The sequence below is a fragment of the Lygodium microphyllum genome, chromosome 2, assembly GCF_053477565.2.
Source record: "Lygodium microphyllum isolate KBCC chromosome 2, Lygodium_microphyllum_v1.1.10, whole genome shotgun sequence".
In the NCBI taxonomy this organism is placed as follows: Eukaryota; Viridiplantae; Streptophyta; class Polypodiopsida; order Schizaeales; family Lygodiaceae; genus Lygodium; species Lygodium microphyllum.
The window spans coordinates 171,426,903-171,445,848 of NC_141136.1; the positions used below are offsets into that span (position 1 = coordinate 171,426,903).

The 18,946-nt window shown below is 39.1% G+C and overlaps 1 protein-coding gene across 1 annotated transcript; it reads left to right on the forward strand.

Moving 5' to 3' along the window:
* The first annotated feature begins 12,216 nt into the window (after positions 1 to 12,216).
* On the forward strand, positions 12,217 to 13,672 carry LOC148040613 (uncharacterized). Its single transcript, XM_087664375.1, has 2 exons — positions 12,217 to 12,836; positions 13,092 to 13,672. The coding sequence occupies exons 1-2, from the start codon at positions 12,434 to 12,436 to the stop codon at positions 13,670 to 13,672; spliced, it is 984 nt and encodes a 327-aa protein (XP_087520501.1). The 5' UTR covers positions 12,217 to 12,433.
* Positions 13,673 to 18,946: the final 5,274 nt, after the last annotated feature.

Here is an 18,946-nt window from a genome sequence, read left to right on the forward strand (position 1 = left end):
GTCGTAGTCGTAGTCGTAGTCATAGTAGTAGTAGTAGTAGTAGTGGTAGTAGTAGTAGTAGTAGTAGTAGTTGTTGTTGTTGTTGTTGTTGTTGTAGTAGTAGTAGTTTTCTTGTTTTTTGTTGTTGTTGTTGTTCTACTTCTTCTTCTTCTTCTTCTTCTTTTTCTTTTCTTGTTTATTATTGTTTAGTTTTCTTGTTTGTTGTTGTTGTTATTATAGTAGTAGTAGTAGTAGTTTTTTCTTCTTTTCTTATTTATTGTTGTTGTAGTAGTAGTAGTAGTTGTTGTTGTTGTTTTTTTTTCTTTTCTTGGTTAGTGATAGTGGTAGTGGTAGAGAGAGAGATATGTTTTGTTAAAGGAATGAGAGAGAGAAAGAAGGAACGAGAGAGAGGCTTTGTACTGACAATCGTGTTTCTAACAGTTGTATTTTGTTTTCTTTGCAGCACTCCATTACAAACCGCGATCCCACCGGCCTTGAGACTCAAGAAATAAATACTTAAGATCTACAAAAACTAATAAAAAGCCTTATATTTATTTTTGCTTTAAGTTACATTTGCCAACATGTAGCTCAAACCATGTCCTAAGAAGAAATCATATTTACATTATGAGCATCCACTCATTACCTTGATCATCCTGACACACATAAGTGCTTCTCTTTATCTTTCAGTTTGCATTATACAAATATCAAGAGCTCATTTTTTAGTTCAAGTATAAGTACCTAGACAATATCCTTAGGTTTTTTTTCATCATAAAGCTTCACACTTAAATTCTTGATCAATCAAAACCTTCATCCCATGATATTGGAGAGTTGCTACGAAGGAAAAATATTAATGTGGACATATACAAAGGGTAAAGAGTGCCTTGATGAGTTTTTGAGATTCACTCTCTTCATTTTCTTATGCTTCCTTTGAGTTGAGTCGTTTCTTGATTTACCGAGACTATAGTCATTGATGACAACTGGTGAGCAGAGATCAAATGATGTATGTGTATGTAGTGAATGTCAGAAGGTCACCAAGAAAGAAAAACTTACAAACCTTCATAATTTCAAGTAGAAAGCAAAACAAAATTTGCATGACATGAGACAAAAAGACAAATTGGATGCAATCTCCTCCCATGCCTTGTGTGAGCACTTCACAAGGCATGTATTTATAGATTTATTTATTTTCAATGCTCAAAAATAGCCCACTTTACAAATAGCATGCTTTTTCTTTTTCGTTTGCATTTGCCCAAATATAAAGTAAGGCGTTTGCGCATCCAAAAGTTGGGTTGTGCCCAAATAAAAATATCAAATAATGAAATATTTAACCGAGTGTCTATCTGCATACAAGATAATAAATATTTTGTCAAGTGTTTCAATAAATAAGTGCGCTTAAATAAATATCGATGCTATACCACCAAGGCGCGCATCTATAAAAAATAGTAATTCTTCTAGGCATTTGGATTCACGCCATTGCCCATGCTACCCAACGTTACCGCCGCCTACTCTACACATCAAATCAAGCATTCAAAATTGTTAGAAAATAATTAAATAAAACCCAAAAAAAGTGAATACCTAGTAGTCTTCAGCTACAAAATAATTAAATAGGTTGGAACTCTTTCCTAACCTTAATTTCATTTGAGTGCGCACTCTAAACTCGTAAACGTCTACTAATTTAATTGTATTTTATGAAATCACCCATTTTGGAACCACCCATGTGCACATTAAATTAATCTGATGCCCAAAAAGCACAGGCGTCCCTGTCAACTTCTCGCACAAGGAATCCTCGTTATGTAGGAGCCTCAAATAAATAAATAGTTTTATGGAATCCACCGTAGAATATGCCTCCTAGCATCATATCCCCGGGGTGGGATAGCAATTGTTCTCAATTGCTGTTAGCTCAATGTGGAGTCACTAGTGAGGGGTAATGACATAGGTCATGGGCATGCATCCATTGGGCCTCTTCCAAATGATGATTTTTAAACTTAACCAAATATCTAGAATATCTAGGCCAGTTCTAGTGGTCATAAAGTCAATGTCTAGAATAGTTTCAAGTTCAGGGATTTCAGTTTCTTGTTCTAACAAAGGAGGGTTTTCATAGACACGGTGGACAAGTAATTGGCCTCTAAAAGGCCGTAACAAACTGATATGAAAAGTATTATGGATCTTCCAATGTTTGGGTAGTTCTAATTTAAATGCATTATCATTGATCCTGTGAATTATTTTGAAAGGTCCATAAAACCTAGGTGCTAATTTAACAACAAGGTATTTCTCAACACTTTTCAATCTTCTATTTTCAATGCGTAACCAAACATAATCACCAACATTGAAACTCATGGCTTGTATTTTCTTATTAGCTTGTTTAGTGTATGATTGCTAGGCTTTCACAATCATATCTTTAACTTAAGCAAAAATAGTAGCATGCATATTGGCAATATCATCAGCAATTTTAACTTTATTCGACAATGATGTGACAAAAGTGTAGGTATTCTATGTCCATAAATGATTTCAAAAGTTACTTTATGAGCAGTTATGTGTGGTGTATTATTGTATGCAAATTGAAGTAGATGCAAATGTGTGTCCCATGTTTGTGGTTTTGAAATTGTCTTTGCAAGTAAAAGATCTAGAATTATACTATTAGTAGCTTCTGTTTGCCCATTAGTTTCAAGATGGAATGCAAATGAGAAATCAATCTTAGTATCTAAATTAGAAAACAACAGTCCAAAAATTATTACAAAATCCAGAATCACGATAAAAAATAATAACTTTTAACAAACCATGATTAGTGAAAATAGGCTTAAAAAACAATTGTGTTGGTTGAGATATAGTTATTGTTTTCTTGCATGGTAGAAAATATGCTTGTTTACTAAATCGATCTACTATAGTCCAAATCATATCATGATTAGCTTGTGTATTAAGCAAACCAGTTATAAAATCCATTGAACTATATTTCCATGGATGGTCAGGAATTGGTGCAACAAAAATTATCAAAATTGAACAATAACACACAATATTTTCTCATAAAACAAAAACCCATCAGAATAAGACAAAGAATCAATTGGAATCCAATTATTAGCAACTAGTTTATTCCAATAAGCTTGAAAACTGGGATCTTTATTCCAATAAGATTGAAAACTGGGATCATGGTTACAGGTATCCTTCATAGGAGTAAGGGAATCAAAGGATAGAATGAAAATATTATGGTGTAGAGGTAATCAACCGCCAAGACCCATAGACCGCTTATTATTTCAAGTGTTCCAAGCCAAGTACTAATGGCTATCTCTCACATAGCCGATGTGCTATCCATCTCTACAGGTGTAGTGAGCTTACCTCCATGCCCGATCGAGTTGCCTCCTCTCTCGAGTACTCCGATAGCTCCATGATCCAAGTGCAAGCTTTAAGCAAGCTCCATCCTCAAGTTCCTTACTTTAACCTCCATTTTCGCGAGCAAGAGAAGAGAAGAGAAGAGAAGAGAATAAGAGAGGAGAAGATGGAGAGATTTTCCACCATGGTCCCTCACCCTCACACACTCACTCCCTCACACTCTCACTCCCTCTCTTAAGCACAAGCTCAAGCAAGCAAGCAAGAAGAAGAAGAACAAGAAGAAGAGAGATACTTTTGGCTACACACAAGAATGAGCTTCTCATTCACTTTTCAACTTTATATACAAATCCCTAAATCCCTTTTGGGTAGTCATCCCCTTATCCCCTTTTTTACATGGTTGACCCTTTTTCCCATTGTCCTCCTATCTTCCTAGCTTCCTTCCTCCTGCCCATCTACCTTTACAAATTGCAAATCTGACACTCTTGAAATAAATCATGGTGCGCCTCTTGGGCTCTTTTACAAGAGTGTTGATATGTGCTTTTTCATGTGCACCTTTTTCCTTGGTTTAGGACTTTTCTACACTTCTTATGTTTCCAGATTCTTCTTGGCATGCCTTCGTCTTTCATTTCACTTTTTCCTTGGCCTTGTCTTTTACTTTAAATTTTTTGGATTTTCTACCTTGTTCGTCTGAGGGTTAACATTATCCCCCTCCCAGATGAGTGTCAGTCCCATGGCACTCTCCATTGTAGATAGCAGGCTTTGGCATGCACCGAAGACGTGATTGGAAGGGACGGTTTTGGTTGCCTTGGAGGAGTTCTAGTAGTAGCGGATGAAGGTCATTGGGGCCACGTTGTTGGCATGGGTGGTTGGTGGTAGGGTTGTTGGATTTGGGGATAGGGATGTTCATTGTTGGGAATTTCTTTAGTGGCTAGCACATGTGGGGGTTCCACACAGGACGATTCTTTGGTGGGCTTACATGATGGGAACGGACAAGAGTTCAGAGTTGAGTGTTGATGAAGAGCTGACAGTGCTTTCATTGGAGTCTTCAATACCTGCAATTGAGAACCTCACAGATGTGGTCTCTCCCTTGGGGTAGTGCTAGTCTTCTTATCGTGCGTGAGACATAGTTTGATTAGTTTGGGAGACAAGTCGAACTCTAGGCAAGCTAAGAGTAATGTCCTACACTTGAGGACCTAAACTGTTTATAGATTGTGGTGTAAATATTATGTGAGTGCACATACATACTTAGATATTACGTAGTTAGAAGACTGATGTTCTATTTCCTCATAGCAATGTGTGGATGAAGCAAGGGTTCAATGGCATGGAAAATGTTGTCGATATTAAGGAGAAGTACACGCAAAGGCTTCTTGAGATATCAATTGTGATTTTGACAACACAATGTAGCATAATTGAGCTCATTGACACTGAGCTTTTGGTAGCTAGTGGCTACATTTATTGTTTGAACAGTACGGTGTACTTTCCATGGTCTTTCGTGCCTTGCTCACCATTATTGATTGCAATGGTGCTGAGATGGAGTGCAAGAAAGGATTGTGCAAATGGTTTAGGGTGACAAGTCTAATCATAGGCAAGACAAGCTCCCTAGGTATGTCCTACCCTTGATGTGCCCTGAACAATTGTGGGGGATGTGTAAAGGGCTAGGGACTAGGGACAGAGCTAGCCGACCAAGGTCACTAGACGTACCTAATTTGAGGACCCCTAAGTGATGTGATGTAATCGTGAGTGCTCTTTTTTTTTCTTTTCTTTTCTTTTCTATCTTTTTTTAGATCCTTTTCTCTCTCTCTCTCTCTCTCTCTCTCTCTCTCTCTCTCTCTCGGGATAAAATAAATACAACCAATGCAATATATTGAGGCTATCAGCCTTTCATTTGGATTGAGAAATGTCGAGATCCAAAGGCTGTGAAAAATGGATATGGCAAAAATAATTGTGCTACTAGCCTCGATGCTAGAGAAACAATTGTTGAGATGGAGAGATACACTTGAGATTTTGCAAACCTCTTTGTCACATGTAAGACATCGATACAATTGAGGTAGCAATTGGAGTGAGCCCGATGTAGAATTTTGCCAAGAAAGGGAGAGTAGCCATGACTATGCTTTGGGCCATGCTCAAATGCAATGTGTGCTTTCTATAGGGGTGAGTTTCTCTTCCAACAGCAGAGCTTTCGTCATGACTCTTTGTTCTTAGCATTTATGTTCCTTTCTCCATAATGGTGGTCTTGAGATGACTTGGACATTGAATGCTATCGTACAGAGGCCTGTGTCATCATGCATTCATGTGGAAACTTGTGAGAGTACATGCAAGTCATATGCTTCAACCATAATGAACAGGTGCAGCTCAAAGAGACATCACTTATCTAAATCCCATGGTATTGACTTCAAAGCATATCACCTGCACTTGATTATCATTGCTTATGTATGTGTTGGGTTTGCTTTTTTTGTATTATCTATACACAATCACAAAACTCATTGTTTATTATGTATACATTTATGAATCCATTGTCACTTCGTAAGGATAAAAACCAATTGTAAAACTCAGGATTTTACTGGAGTGTGGCGTATGTACCTAGTACTCGTGGCAGCCTACTCAATAACAACAGATATTTTGCAACATCAAGTAGCATGGTACCTTGTCTAAGTCTATTGGCAACATGTAGCTCCTCCGCAGTAAGAATTTTATCAACCGGTGAGTTCTCTTGGCTAGTTCCGGCTAAGTCCATACCCCGAATGGTAGTTAGTACTCGAAAGGAAGTTGGTACCACATACGTTGGGTCTCTTTGCATTAACATAAGCCTTGAACTACAGCTAACAATTCTTTATCATTGGTGGAATACTTAAACTGAAAAGGTTTAAGTTTGAAACTAGAATAGGCTATGTGATGTGAATCTTGCATGAGGACACCTCCTATTCCTGATCCACTAGCATCAGTGGCTACTAGGAAGAATGGTCGACTAAAATCAGGTAAATGCAAGACAGGTGCATGTGTTAAAGCATGTTTCAACAAATCAAAAGACATTTGCTAATTATCAGGCCATTGATAAACAACACCTTGCTTTAACAATTTCATTAAAGGCAATGCAAGCAATCAAAACTTTCTCACAAATTTTCTATAAAATTTATCAAAGCCTAAGAAATAACGTAACTTATGCACATTTTTAGGGATTGGCCAATTCGAAATTGCCTCTATCTTTTTAGGATCAATGCAAATACGATCAAAAGAAACAATGTGACCTAAGTATTCAATTTGGGTTTGGAAAATTTCACTCTTGTCAAGGTTAGCTTATAATTGATTCTCTTTCAACAATTTGAAAACTAAAGATAGATGTTCACAATACTCATTCTCATCCTTACTGAAAGCCAAAATATCATCAATGAAAACAATCGCACAATTCTGATACTTCAAAAATATATGATTTATCATACGACTGAATGTAGCTAGTGCATTGGTCAAACTGAAAGGCATAACAAGAAATTCATAATGACCAAACTAAGCTCTAAATGCAGACTTAAAAATGTTAGGTGTATCCAAGCGTACTTGATGATATCCAGACTTGAGATCTATCTTACTAAAAAGAGTGGCCCCTTGTAGTTTATCCATGAGGTCGCCTACCTTAGGGATAAGATATCTATTCTTAACAATGATTTTGTTTAGGGCATGATAGTCAATGCACATCCTATAGGTATTATTTTTCTTCTTAACTAATAGGACACGTGCACCAAAAAGAGAACTACTAGGCCTAATGAGTCCTTGGTTCAACACTTTCTCAACTAGTGTTTGGATTTCTTTTTGTTTAATTTGATTGTGTCTATAAGGTGCTTTACATGGTGGTTGAGAACCTAGGATTAAATCTATTTTATGGTCTTCAAGATGTATAGGTGTTAAATCAACAACAAAATAATCTTTAAATTGTGAAAAAAATTGTGCATGCTTAGGATGCATCTTATTTTCCTTAGCTTCAATTTCATTCGCCCATACTAAATATGATTTACTACATTTTCTCAATGCACTTTAGCATGTGTGTGACTAAGTAGGGAAATTTTATCAAAGATGTGCAATCCATGTAATGTGATTTGGATTCCTTTAAAATGAATTTTCATGGAATGTGTGAAATAATCTATGTCAGGGTTATATTTATGACGCCAAGGCATTCCTAAAATAATATTACTAGCTTGCAAAGGCACAATCAAGAAATTTCTACACTCAACATAATCACTGATTTTAATATCTAAATCATGCACTTCTTGTGTACCATTATATCTAGTTCCTAAGAACGCATCCTTTATGTGATAATGAGTTGGAACAGTAGATAAATTCAATTCTTTTACCAACTTTGCGAAAATAAAATCATGTGTGCTTCCATCATTATGCAAAACAATCTTTTCTTGACCATACACAAAATATTTCATTGTTAATAATGAATGAGGATTCGGCATACCTGGTAAAGTATCTGAAGCATTGCCGATATTATCATCATCTTTAGTGAAGTCTGGCATATCTTTATGATCCTCGTCATCACTTGCTTCCACGTGATTGATTTGAACAGCTTGCTTCTTTGACTGATAGTTCGCTGCTAAGTGTCTAGGCTGATGACACTTGTAGCAAATCATATTCTTGCCGTGAATTCTTTGAGAATGAAGTGAACTTCTCCTTCTGTGGTGACCTATCTATACACATTTTAGTGCATGCAGAGTTGTGTCAGGAGATTGGTGTGGGACCATAGGCTAGGTCGTACTTAGTGCATCCGCCTACTCAATTCATTTGATGAATCGCTTTTAAGAGTACTTTAGAATATGCATTTTAATTAGCATCATTTTTTCAGAGTTATATTATCGTGCTTTACTTAATATTTATATTGATAATGCTAACATCATTTTTTGTTTCTGCAGATTACCTTTGACAATACTCAGAGAGCAGGATGAGTCGAGGTATGAGCGATGAGGAGTTATAGGAGATATTCACATGTATATCTCTAGATTAGATGGCCCGATTTGGAGATATGGTGGACCAGGAACTGTCTCGGACACCATCGGGCTATTCCGTGAGATCTACTTTGGCACGCTCTAATGCTTTGATTTCTAGTAGATGGTGATGCTCTAGACTGGGCATGGACGGGGGGAGGGATTCTGGGGGGTGCTGCAGAGATATGGATGTTGTGAGCCCGCAATCGGTTCGAGATAGGGATGCTACTCCTCACTCGCATACAGGTTCCAAAGAGGGTGGCTTAGGTGGGTGTTGCGGAGACACTAATGCAATGTCTCTGTCTCATCATTCTCGTTGATACTTGTCACCTGCAAGATTTGTCACACATGTGGGTACATCTACTCTAGAAACTCTAGGTTTTGATGAGCCATCCACGGGCAGATGAAACTCCTATGGTGCTACTTCAAGAGATACTACCCCCTGGGTACGTGCGATATATAGGGGTCTCTTATTTATGCCCAGGGTGGAAGAGGACATACCTTAGACGTACCCCAGAGGGGTATAGATACCTCATAGATGATAGGATAGGTGTTGTGATATTGAATGATGAGGAGAAGAGGGTGATGTCTCACAAGAGAGAGTTGTGTAAACAAGTTTTTAGGCAAGTCTTGGACCATTGGAGGAATATACCCAAGGAAAACAAGGCGTATATAGTGGCATCCTTGCACGAGGAGTTTCTGGTACCTACCGCAGCAGAGAGGTTTTCCACTAGGTGGATGATGAAGTGTATGCCTGCATATATATCACTTAAACTAACGAATGTACGCAAGGCACTCAAGAGTGGCGCCTCAAAGCCCGAGTGGCTAGACCCATATGATTGGCGGAGAATCAGAGAGGAGACTACAAATTCTCTAGGATGTTGGTGATAGTAGTGCAGGAAGGGCACGATTAGAGGCAAGGGTCATGCATCATTTTGGGAGTGATAGCCACAAGACTTATCTAGAGGACTCTGTAAGTTTTTTTTGTTATTCTCGTTTTCTTGTTTGTAATATCGCTTATACTAACAATCATGTTTCTAACAATTATATTTTATTTTCTTTGCAACACTCCATCACAAACCGCGATCCCACTAGTTGGAGACTCGATATGCAGAGAGACATGGTCTCACTGTACTCATCGATAGACTATACAGGCATGTTAGCCTAGTAAGTCAATCATCTTTCTTGTCCGTAGTCACTATTTTCTTTAAATGCATTATACATGGTGGAATGATAATATATAGTTGTTCATTTTGTAGAGTCCATTCGATGCTCCTTTGCATCAAGATGAGCTTCTTGATGGCGAGGATGTGTAGCTTGCACTTGTATTCGTGGAGGCACACACCCTCTTCTTTTTTGGTCATGGGACTTGTGTAGACATCTTCCATGTACTATTCCTTAGATGTACTTATCATCCTTTGTAAAAAACCATATCTTGTGATAATTATAGATAGAATTTCATATTTGTTTTAGCTCTTCTCTCCATGGTTCCATGTAATGTCATGAGTTTTTGTCACCAGTCTTGTACTTATTTTATGAATTATCATTCTTGTGGGTTCAAGTAGTTTTGTGCTCGTCTTAACGACCATTGCGTACCCAATATGTAATTTCTTTGTAGTATTTATTTTTTTATGCATCACTATTGACGTCAATATGCACGTCATGGATTGTCGTTATTTGTGTCCCTAAATAGCGACACATATAGCGATGATTTTGTAGAGACGTTTATATTAACACTTTTAGCGAAGATGGGGGAAATTTTTTTAATATACATTTGTGTCACTTTGAACGTTGGTATGAGGTATGTATCTTGTAGTGTTTGCAGATACTGTCAGTGTAGTAATACATATGCGACTAGGCATAGACACTTTATTCCTAATAGAAGCTATATCCTTGAGGTGGCAATATGGTTTTGCAAGTGGTGGCCGCTTGTGAGCCATTGCAAGTTTCTTCTTGAGTAGATGTATCATTATAAGTATAAAAAATTTACTCTTGAGAGCATTAATATTTACATTAAAATTTTTACAAGGAAAAGCATGTACATAAATAGGGATCAAAGTATTGATACAAATATATATAGATTCATGTCCATGTCTGATAATGATCCTCTTTTGAATGGTGAGGCCCAATAAAATTGGTTGGTGGCTACTTGCAAAAGCATCACAAGGTGTGAACACTAATTCTACATATGGTGGGGTTCAAGATGAGATAAAAAGAATAGTCATCACTGTAATCATATGGATTAGAAGTTTATTACACATTTGAAAGACAAAGTATTCTCTTATCAAGTTATCCAATACCAATTGAGTCATGTATAATTCCAAAGGTTACTCAAGGGACACCCTGCCTTCCATCTTGTCTTGATCTTCATTTTCAACCTTAGATAAGACATGATGTCATGTTCATGAATAGATTATCTAATATTGATAATACTTATCATCATTTTCTTGCAACAATGATTCAATGTAAGTTTTAAAAAAGCCTTACAAGCCACATGTTAAAAACATTCCCCCACATGTATGTGCACTAGATTGGGACATCTCATCATGTGATAAGGCATTGAATATGCAAGTTTGATAAGATTTATCATGCTTCTTGATTTTCAACAAAAATGATGACGTAGCATCTCTTAGAGGGAAATTTCTAGGAATGCTCAATTTTACATGCCAAATGAAATCCACGATGATCCTAATAATAGACATGATGAAGCCTACTAACATGTTGAATATGTAGGTGAGTAAATGGTTCAATAGAGTATCATTTGATGGTCCCCATAGTATCCCTTTTCTCCCAAGTGAGTTGGATAGCTTTTTTCAATAGTTCAAAATTCCGTACATCATATGGCATCGAAATAAAAATGTTTGGGGAGTTTTCATATTTTTATTGAGTAGACCTACCTACAAAAGGGAGGATTCATTTAAGAATGGCAATGCAAGGGGCTAATGCAACAACACTTAAGTATACATTGTTTTTACAGGTGCAACCATGTGACCTTTTGTAACTATCTTTTTTGTTTATTTTTTGGGTTAAAGAAGGAAAACATAAGCGTACACCCAGAATTGAAGAAAATGTGAACATTCAAAATCACGATCAATGACTTGAAATATATATGCATAGATATTCTCCTTTCGACATCCTCCATGTATTTTTTTAAAAAAAAACTTATCTACAAACGAACTTTGCTTCAAAACATGACGCATGTCTAAATACCATCAGTAAAACTGCTACATAACAAACATGCAAGAATTGCATATAGAACTTCAAACTCCTTTAATAAGCTCCACATGTCATCCTAGTAATACTTTAAAATTCAACATATACAAAAGTTTACGTGGCTCAATTGTTTGGCTTGACATGTTACAAAATACATACGGATTGGCATCGTCGCTTTAAGTGGCTATGAAAACTGCATGCAAGACTATGGTACGGGTGGGGTGGGGTGCGATTTACTTTTTTGGGGGAGGGCCGAATTTACTGATCCACGCTTGAGGACGAGGACTAGGTGACATGATGATCGTCAGTCTTCTAGAACGATTGGAAGATAATCTGTCAGTCTTTTGGAAAAAAGCTTGCACAACCAATTAAGGCATTGCATTCAGGATGGAGGTTTAAGGTCTTGATTATAAGCTATTCGCGAAGGTGCCAAAACCGCGACATTGATAAGAAGTCTCAGCTCCTTCCATCGGACGACAAGAATTTAAGGCATGTTGCTGATTCTAACTCTTCCATAGACGTGAAGGAAACGCAACAGCATATACCTTGCTCGGTTCTATTTCGTATGACTCGAAGGAGAGCAGCCGTTATGGGACAACTTGCTGGCTCGCTGGGCTTGCTGGTTTAATATCCAACCGGAAGCTGATCGCTTCACTATTATACGTCGATGGACGTCGCTGGCATGACCTGCTATTTGAAGCCGCTTTAAACATGCGGAATAAAACGAACATTTGCACGCCGATGGCGACGACGCGGCAAACTAGAGATTTAAGGTGCTGATGATAATGAGACAATGAACGCCTGTATATATAGGTATTGCACGGAGCCAGGGGGAGATGTATTGCAGCTGCGAGCTAGCTTGTGCAAAGGCATTAATTTCCCGCGACCAGTTTGCTGCTCCTGCTAGGCGCTAGACTACGGCTATAGTTGCTGCTTCCGGGCGGATCATGGGTTCTGATGAATGCTGCCCATCCTTTAAACGAATGCGGATGCCGGTGAGCAAGGTGGTGGAGGAGTTCCCTCTGTCGGCGTGCTCACAGACGCATGGGATGGCGCAGGTAGGGGAGGAGATGCTGCTGGTGTCGCAGCAGCCCAACAGCTGCGTGGTGAAGGTGAAGCTGGAGGCCGGGACGGGCCAGCCGCTGGAAGCCAAGAAGTTCCAGCTGGGGAGCAGCCACTGGGCGGGGCTGCACGGCCTCTACGCTTCCAAGAGACAACGGGGCCTCGTGTCGACCCAGTCCCGGCGGACGTCCAGGAGCCGCCACGTGTGGTCAAGCGGATTGAGCTGCCCGAGAAAGTCCGCTGGGGCCTGCACAGGACTTGTGGGTGGCATGCAAGGGCAGCAGCTACGTGCTGCCGGCTGAAGATACATATCAGTATGGGTCCCGCTTTTACGGGGACGTGCGGGACGTGTCGGTAACTGGTTGGTTGCCGGTTACGCAACCTTTTTGTTTTTTTAAAATTTAACTAAAACGAGATTGCATACATTCATCAAAGTCATTCGTGGGCATGTGGAATTGGGGGTTTAATTCCAAGGTTTGATTCTGTAGGTGAGACCAATTTGTGGGCCCCACAGTCAAAAACCGTGGGGCCCTTGCTAATATATATCCACAGCCGGGCGGGTGGTGCGCGTCAACCCCGACCAGCCTTCCGACTACACGACCTACCCATGCAGCCCCTACCCCATCTTCATGGCCGTCCACCCCACCAGCGGCGACGTGTACGGCAGTCTCCACCTCAGCAACAAGATATTCCGCCTGCCCCGACCCTTCCTGCACGCAGTCGACACTACGTCATCAACCGCAGTGGTAGTCAAGCCGCCTCCGGCCTCGATCTCCAGCTTCTTCCCGTCCCCGCCCCCGCAAGAGATTGACATCCCTCCCAGCATGGGCAACACCCCCGTCGGCCTGCTCGCCGGCCCCGATGGCAACGTCTGGTTCGTGCTCCTCGGGAACAGCACCGGCGGAACCGGCCGCTTCGCTCGCATCGCCGCGGACGGGAGCATCACGTGGTTTCAGCTTCCCTCAACCCCGGCCGGTGCTGATTCTCGTGCAGGTCTCATCCACCTCGCCTTCGAGGCAGACACCTACCCCAACAACATCACTACGGCTCTACTGAATAATCCGCCGCTCCGCCTGTGGATCCTTGGATCCAGCTGGCGCCCTGTGGAGCAAGGAGATTCCTAGTGAGACCAGGGATTCCTACGCGCTCTGGGGCTGCGGCTGCGACGCCGACTACATCCAATACGTCCTGCCCTCCAGTACTAACCAAGATGAGGATGACCAGCTCAACGCGCAGCAGGAGAGTGCCATCATGTTGGGCGCTGGTGCTCTCGCCAGCAAGAAACGGAGAACAACCGCCATCACTAAGTAATAACAAATGCTACAGACAGATATATACGTTGTGTGCTGTCACATAGAATCTAGAATCGTCAGGTTTCGACCCTAGATAATAGTAATATTAAAGCTGGGCATGCAGCATAACTATCCCGTCCACTTCTTAGACAAAACTACAACCCTCTAGACTCGACCCTAGATAACAGTAATATTAAAGCTGGGCATGCAAAATAACTATCCCGTCCACTTCTTAGACATAACTACATAGTTACCTACGTATACTGGCTTTGTGTGATCTTGCCTTCGTCCACATATAAAACGATGTAAGAGGCTTTTGCACCTCTCTAAATAGGCTTTCGTATTTTGCCAATATGTTTGATGTGTGAAGAATCTTGGATTGGTCTGCACATAACCTCGCAATTGACATATGTGATCTAGTGCTCCTTTGGTTGGCAGGCACATTACCTCACATTTGTGTGACTACTTGTCTCCTAATTGGCTCTACTTAGACCCCCATCAGAATAGAAAAGTGTTTTAAATATCCTTGTGCTTCCAAAAATAGAGAAGACTACTCCAATTAAAAACAAGCATTGTCAAAGGCATGTTCAAGATTAGGGAGTGTCACTGCACAATTACTACAACCCCTTTAGTCAAATCTCAAACGGTCTTATTTAGCTCATATAATATGATTTTGTTGTGCCAACTCCTCACTCCTTTGAACCTAACCTATGCATAAATTGTGACATCTAGGCACCCATATGACGCATCTATGCTTGCATCACATTTGTAGGTTAGATGCTCAAATAGAAGCACTAATACACACCTCATTTTCTGGCATTAAAAAAACCAAGGTGTTGCTTGCAAAATTGGAGTTTCATTTTGGGTCCTTTTCCTCCATGAACAATATTTACATATACCATGAATGAAACATAACAACAAAGTGCATAACTTCAATATCATTTAACAAAAAGGATTTGGCCCAAAAAACCTTTTTTTGAACTATATATGAGTAAGGGTTCATTCAGTGTAAGTAAATAAAGAGTAATGAATCTTGAAGCTATTAAAAAGAGAGATGCTATATTTTTATTATGAAAGGGAGAGAGGCTACATTTTTTATTGCAACTAAATTAATGTAGCGCGCACTTATATAGTGCCTAATCTATGATGTATATGAATAGATGCACTAGTGAGATTGTATGTATTATGTATTGGTAACAAATTATAAAGAGTCCCTTACTTATGAGAAGGTTGTGTGCAAAACTAATAGTCACCCTTGGCAAAGGGCCATGCAATCACATTTCGATTCACTACAAAAAAATTACACGTGGGACTTGGTTTCCTTGTTAAATGCCATACAAGTGGGTGTATGAGTTGAAGAGCATTGTTGGTCACCTTAAGCCATTATACAAGGCTTGTTTTGTTGCAAGGGTTTTATACAAGGACAAGGAGCTGAATTTGATGAGATATTCTATCCTATAGTCAAGATGACTACCCTGTGATTAGTTTTGGCCTTGGATGTATAGTTAGATCTGGAGCTTTATTAAATGGATGTAAAACAAATTTCTTACATGTGGACCTACATGAGGACATTTATATACATCAGCCCAAGGACTTTGTAGAGAAGGAAAGGGAATACCTAATATGCAAGTTGAGAAAGAGTCTCGATGGTCTTAAGTAAGAACCTAGGGAATGGTACCACAAGTTTGATAGTTTTATGCATTCATAGGGTCATTCTTGCAGTGATATGGATCCTTGTATTTATACAAAGAAGGCCCATGATGGTAGCTTTATCATTTTGGTGCTATAGGTTGATCACATGTTGATTGCTAGTAGTACTCATTATGAGCTAGATGCTTTGAAGATTTTCTCAAGAAGATCTTTGAGATGAAGAACATTGAGTATGCCTCTCACATCCTTGGTATGTGCATCACTTGCATTCGCTCTAAGAGACTCCTCTACTTGTCACAAAAGGATTATATTCATAAAGTCCTTAAGTGGTTTCACATGGAAGGTGGTAGACCTATTGGCTACTTGTTACCCTCTGATGTGAAGGTCAGTCAGGCATATTGTCCCTAATTGGATGATGAGATGATATATTACATGATAGCCACTAGATCTAACATAGTATCTGTAGTGGGAAATGTTGTTCATTATATGGTAATACACCTAGCTAGCAACATTGGGATGCTAGGAAGGATATCATAAGATACTTCAAAGGGACTACAGATATGTGCATTTTTTATGATGGCCACCAAGACAAGGAGTTGTGGGCCTACACAGACTCTGATTATATAGGATATGTAGATAATAGGAAGTCTATCTATGGTTATACCTTCACCTTTCTTGGAGATGTTGTTTCTTAGATGTCCAAGTGTAAAAATGCATGGCCTTGTCTACTACTAAGGCCAAGTACATTGTAGCCATGCTAAGGCTTGCAAGGAGACCCTATGGTTATGACATGTGGTTGCAAAAGTTGGTATAGCTATGACTCCTATGTTGTATTCAGACTCTATGAGAACAATCTTGTTGGCATGTAATCTGGTCTTTCAAGCACATTGAGGTTTGTTATAACTTCATCAAAAAGGTGATTGACAATAACAAAATAGAGCTTGTCAATATCTTGAAATATGAGAATCTTATAGATCTACTCATTGAAAGTCTCCTAGTGGAATGCTATAGCTTCCTTCAGAAGTTGATGGGTGTTGGATGAGATGACATATATTCCTCATGTTGTTGTACTTATTTGTACACTTTGTACTTTCTCATTTTTTTCTTATTTTCTCCATACCCAAGTACATTTTCTTTTAAGTGGGAGATTGTTGGGAGTCAAATGTCACCTATGCCTAGGTTCATACAATTACTTTGGGCAGACTCAAGTGCTTTACTCAAGGTTGAGTGCCTATAGTAGCAGAGTGTGTTTGGCACTACTCTTGCTAGCATTAAAATCACATGATGAGATGCATGGCTATACTTGCATCTATTCAATGAATGACAAGTATAAGTTTTAATGAATTCTTGAAGGTGTTCATGAGTGCAATTTTAATATAAATTTAAATGCTCTTTTACATTCACTTTGTTTATAATTTTTATGCACTAACAATATTGGAAAATAGAGTGTGAGACTATAATAGTGAAAGTGACTGTGATACAATAATGGAGAATTTCTCTAATAAAATGTTAGAAAATAGAATGCATGAATGTTACTTACTCTACTCTATTGCACTACTCCTTGAGTAGTTACCACTGAGTTGAAATGTGAGTGGTAGATTAAAGCACAAGTTGAAGCAATAGAGAAGGAGAGGGAGACACCATATGTAGGAACTTCAATAGTCACAATGTGTGACTAACCTTCCCTTATTCAATAGTCATTGAAACAATCAAGAATGAAGTGAGTAGTAATAGATACCCAACACCTGCACTATATAGGGGTGTGGCTATAGTGTATAGTGAGTAAATGTGGGAGACTAAGCATAAGCACTTTTGGCCCCAACAATCTTTTAGTTAAAGGAAAATATGCCTTAGTGATCAGAAGTAAAAGAACAAAAAGAAAAGTACAACCTATATATAGAGTACAACAAGATAAGGAAAGAAATCATCTCATCCTACGCCCATCAAGATTCTAAGAAAGGCATATCATTCCATCAGGATACTTTTAGGGAGGAGATTTATAGGATTCATATTTATAAGTATCTTGACAAGTTGGCCATCTCAATGGTACTCATTGAATTGAATGTAATGTAGGAGTCACAGTCGTACCAAGATTTGCAATTAGATAGCTTAATTATAGGGCCTCTTTTTTTATATACTCATCCTTGATAGTAGAGAAGGCCATGCATTTATGCACCTTGGACATTGAAGAAATAGCACCTCTAGCGCAGATAAAGACATACCGTTGATTTTCTATTGTCTACATGTCTTGCATAACCCGAGTTTGTGTAATTAGGAACCCCTATATCTTATCCATCATAGCAAATGAACATATTTGGTGTGTCTTTCATGTATCACATGATACCCTTCGTGGCATCCCAATAGCTGCTACCAAGTATAGTTAGATAGTGTGCCATAACTCTCACTACAAATGCTATGTCAAGACAAGTGGCTATCATGGTATATATCAAATTGTCCACTATGGATGCATATGAAACCTTGGAGGATGACTCTCTATATGTACTCATTTTGAAATTAGTAGAGAAGAATCTTAGAGTGATTGCGTGTAATACGTATACAAAGTATATGGTGAGACCTGTCCGATGTCCTTCATCTCAAAGTTCTTCTTGAGGTGTGATTTTAAAGCATCTAGCTTACCATGAGCACTCTTAGCTATAAGCACATCATCAATATAAAGCACCAAGATAATAATACTACCATCATGTTCTATCTCTTGTATAATCACGGATCCATATCACTATGTGAATATCCCTATGAATGCATAAAAGAATCAAACTTATGATACCACTCTTTTAGTGCTTCTTTAAGCCCATAAAGACCCTTCTTCAATTTATAAATCTCATCATGCAAGTCTCCATGTAGGAAAGTTGTCTTAACATCCCTTTGATAAAGATCCAAATCCAATTGAGCAAGCAAGGCAAAGATCAAGCATAGGGTAATCATCTTGACCACAAGAAGAGAAAAGACTTCATCAAAGTCAATGTTGGGGGTAAAGGCGCCTTTGCCTAGCCACCCATGTATTACTATACTGATAGTACCCACCATTGCACATTGCAGGTGGTGGCAAGCGCCCATCATCGTCACTTTATTATTTATTCTTTTAGTGACAGTTTGAATAAAGGAAGCCTCGGTCACACATTGTGACTGTTGGAGTTCCCATTTGGACTCTCTCTCTTTCTTGCTCTTGCTCTCCTGCCATAGCTTTTCTAAGCAATATTTGATCCTTCTCTCCTTTCAATTGGTATGAGAGAATGGTTACTCAAAAATTTTGACTTGGTTCCTGACTCCTTTAGCTTCCTATCGATTACTTACACTCATTGGGTCTCCTTCCTGGCAGCCATAGCTGCTTGTCCCGAGCTCCTGTCACTCCCCGTGGCTTCCCGAGCACCTACCCAACCCATTTGGGCACCATTAAGGAATTCCTTCAGAGGTATTGGAGCTCTCATTTGTTATTTT

Bases quoted from the DNA above. Each gene is read 5' to 3' on its own strand.
- LOC148040613 (XM_087664375.1), top strand. From the start codon at position 12,434: ATGGGTTCTGATGAATGCTGCCCATCCTTTAAACGAATGCGGATGCCG. The intron at 12,837-13,091 runs GTGCTGCCGGCT...CTTGCTAATATA, and splicing joins CATGCAAGGGCAGCAGCTAC to TATCCACAGCCGGGCGGGTG.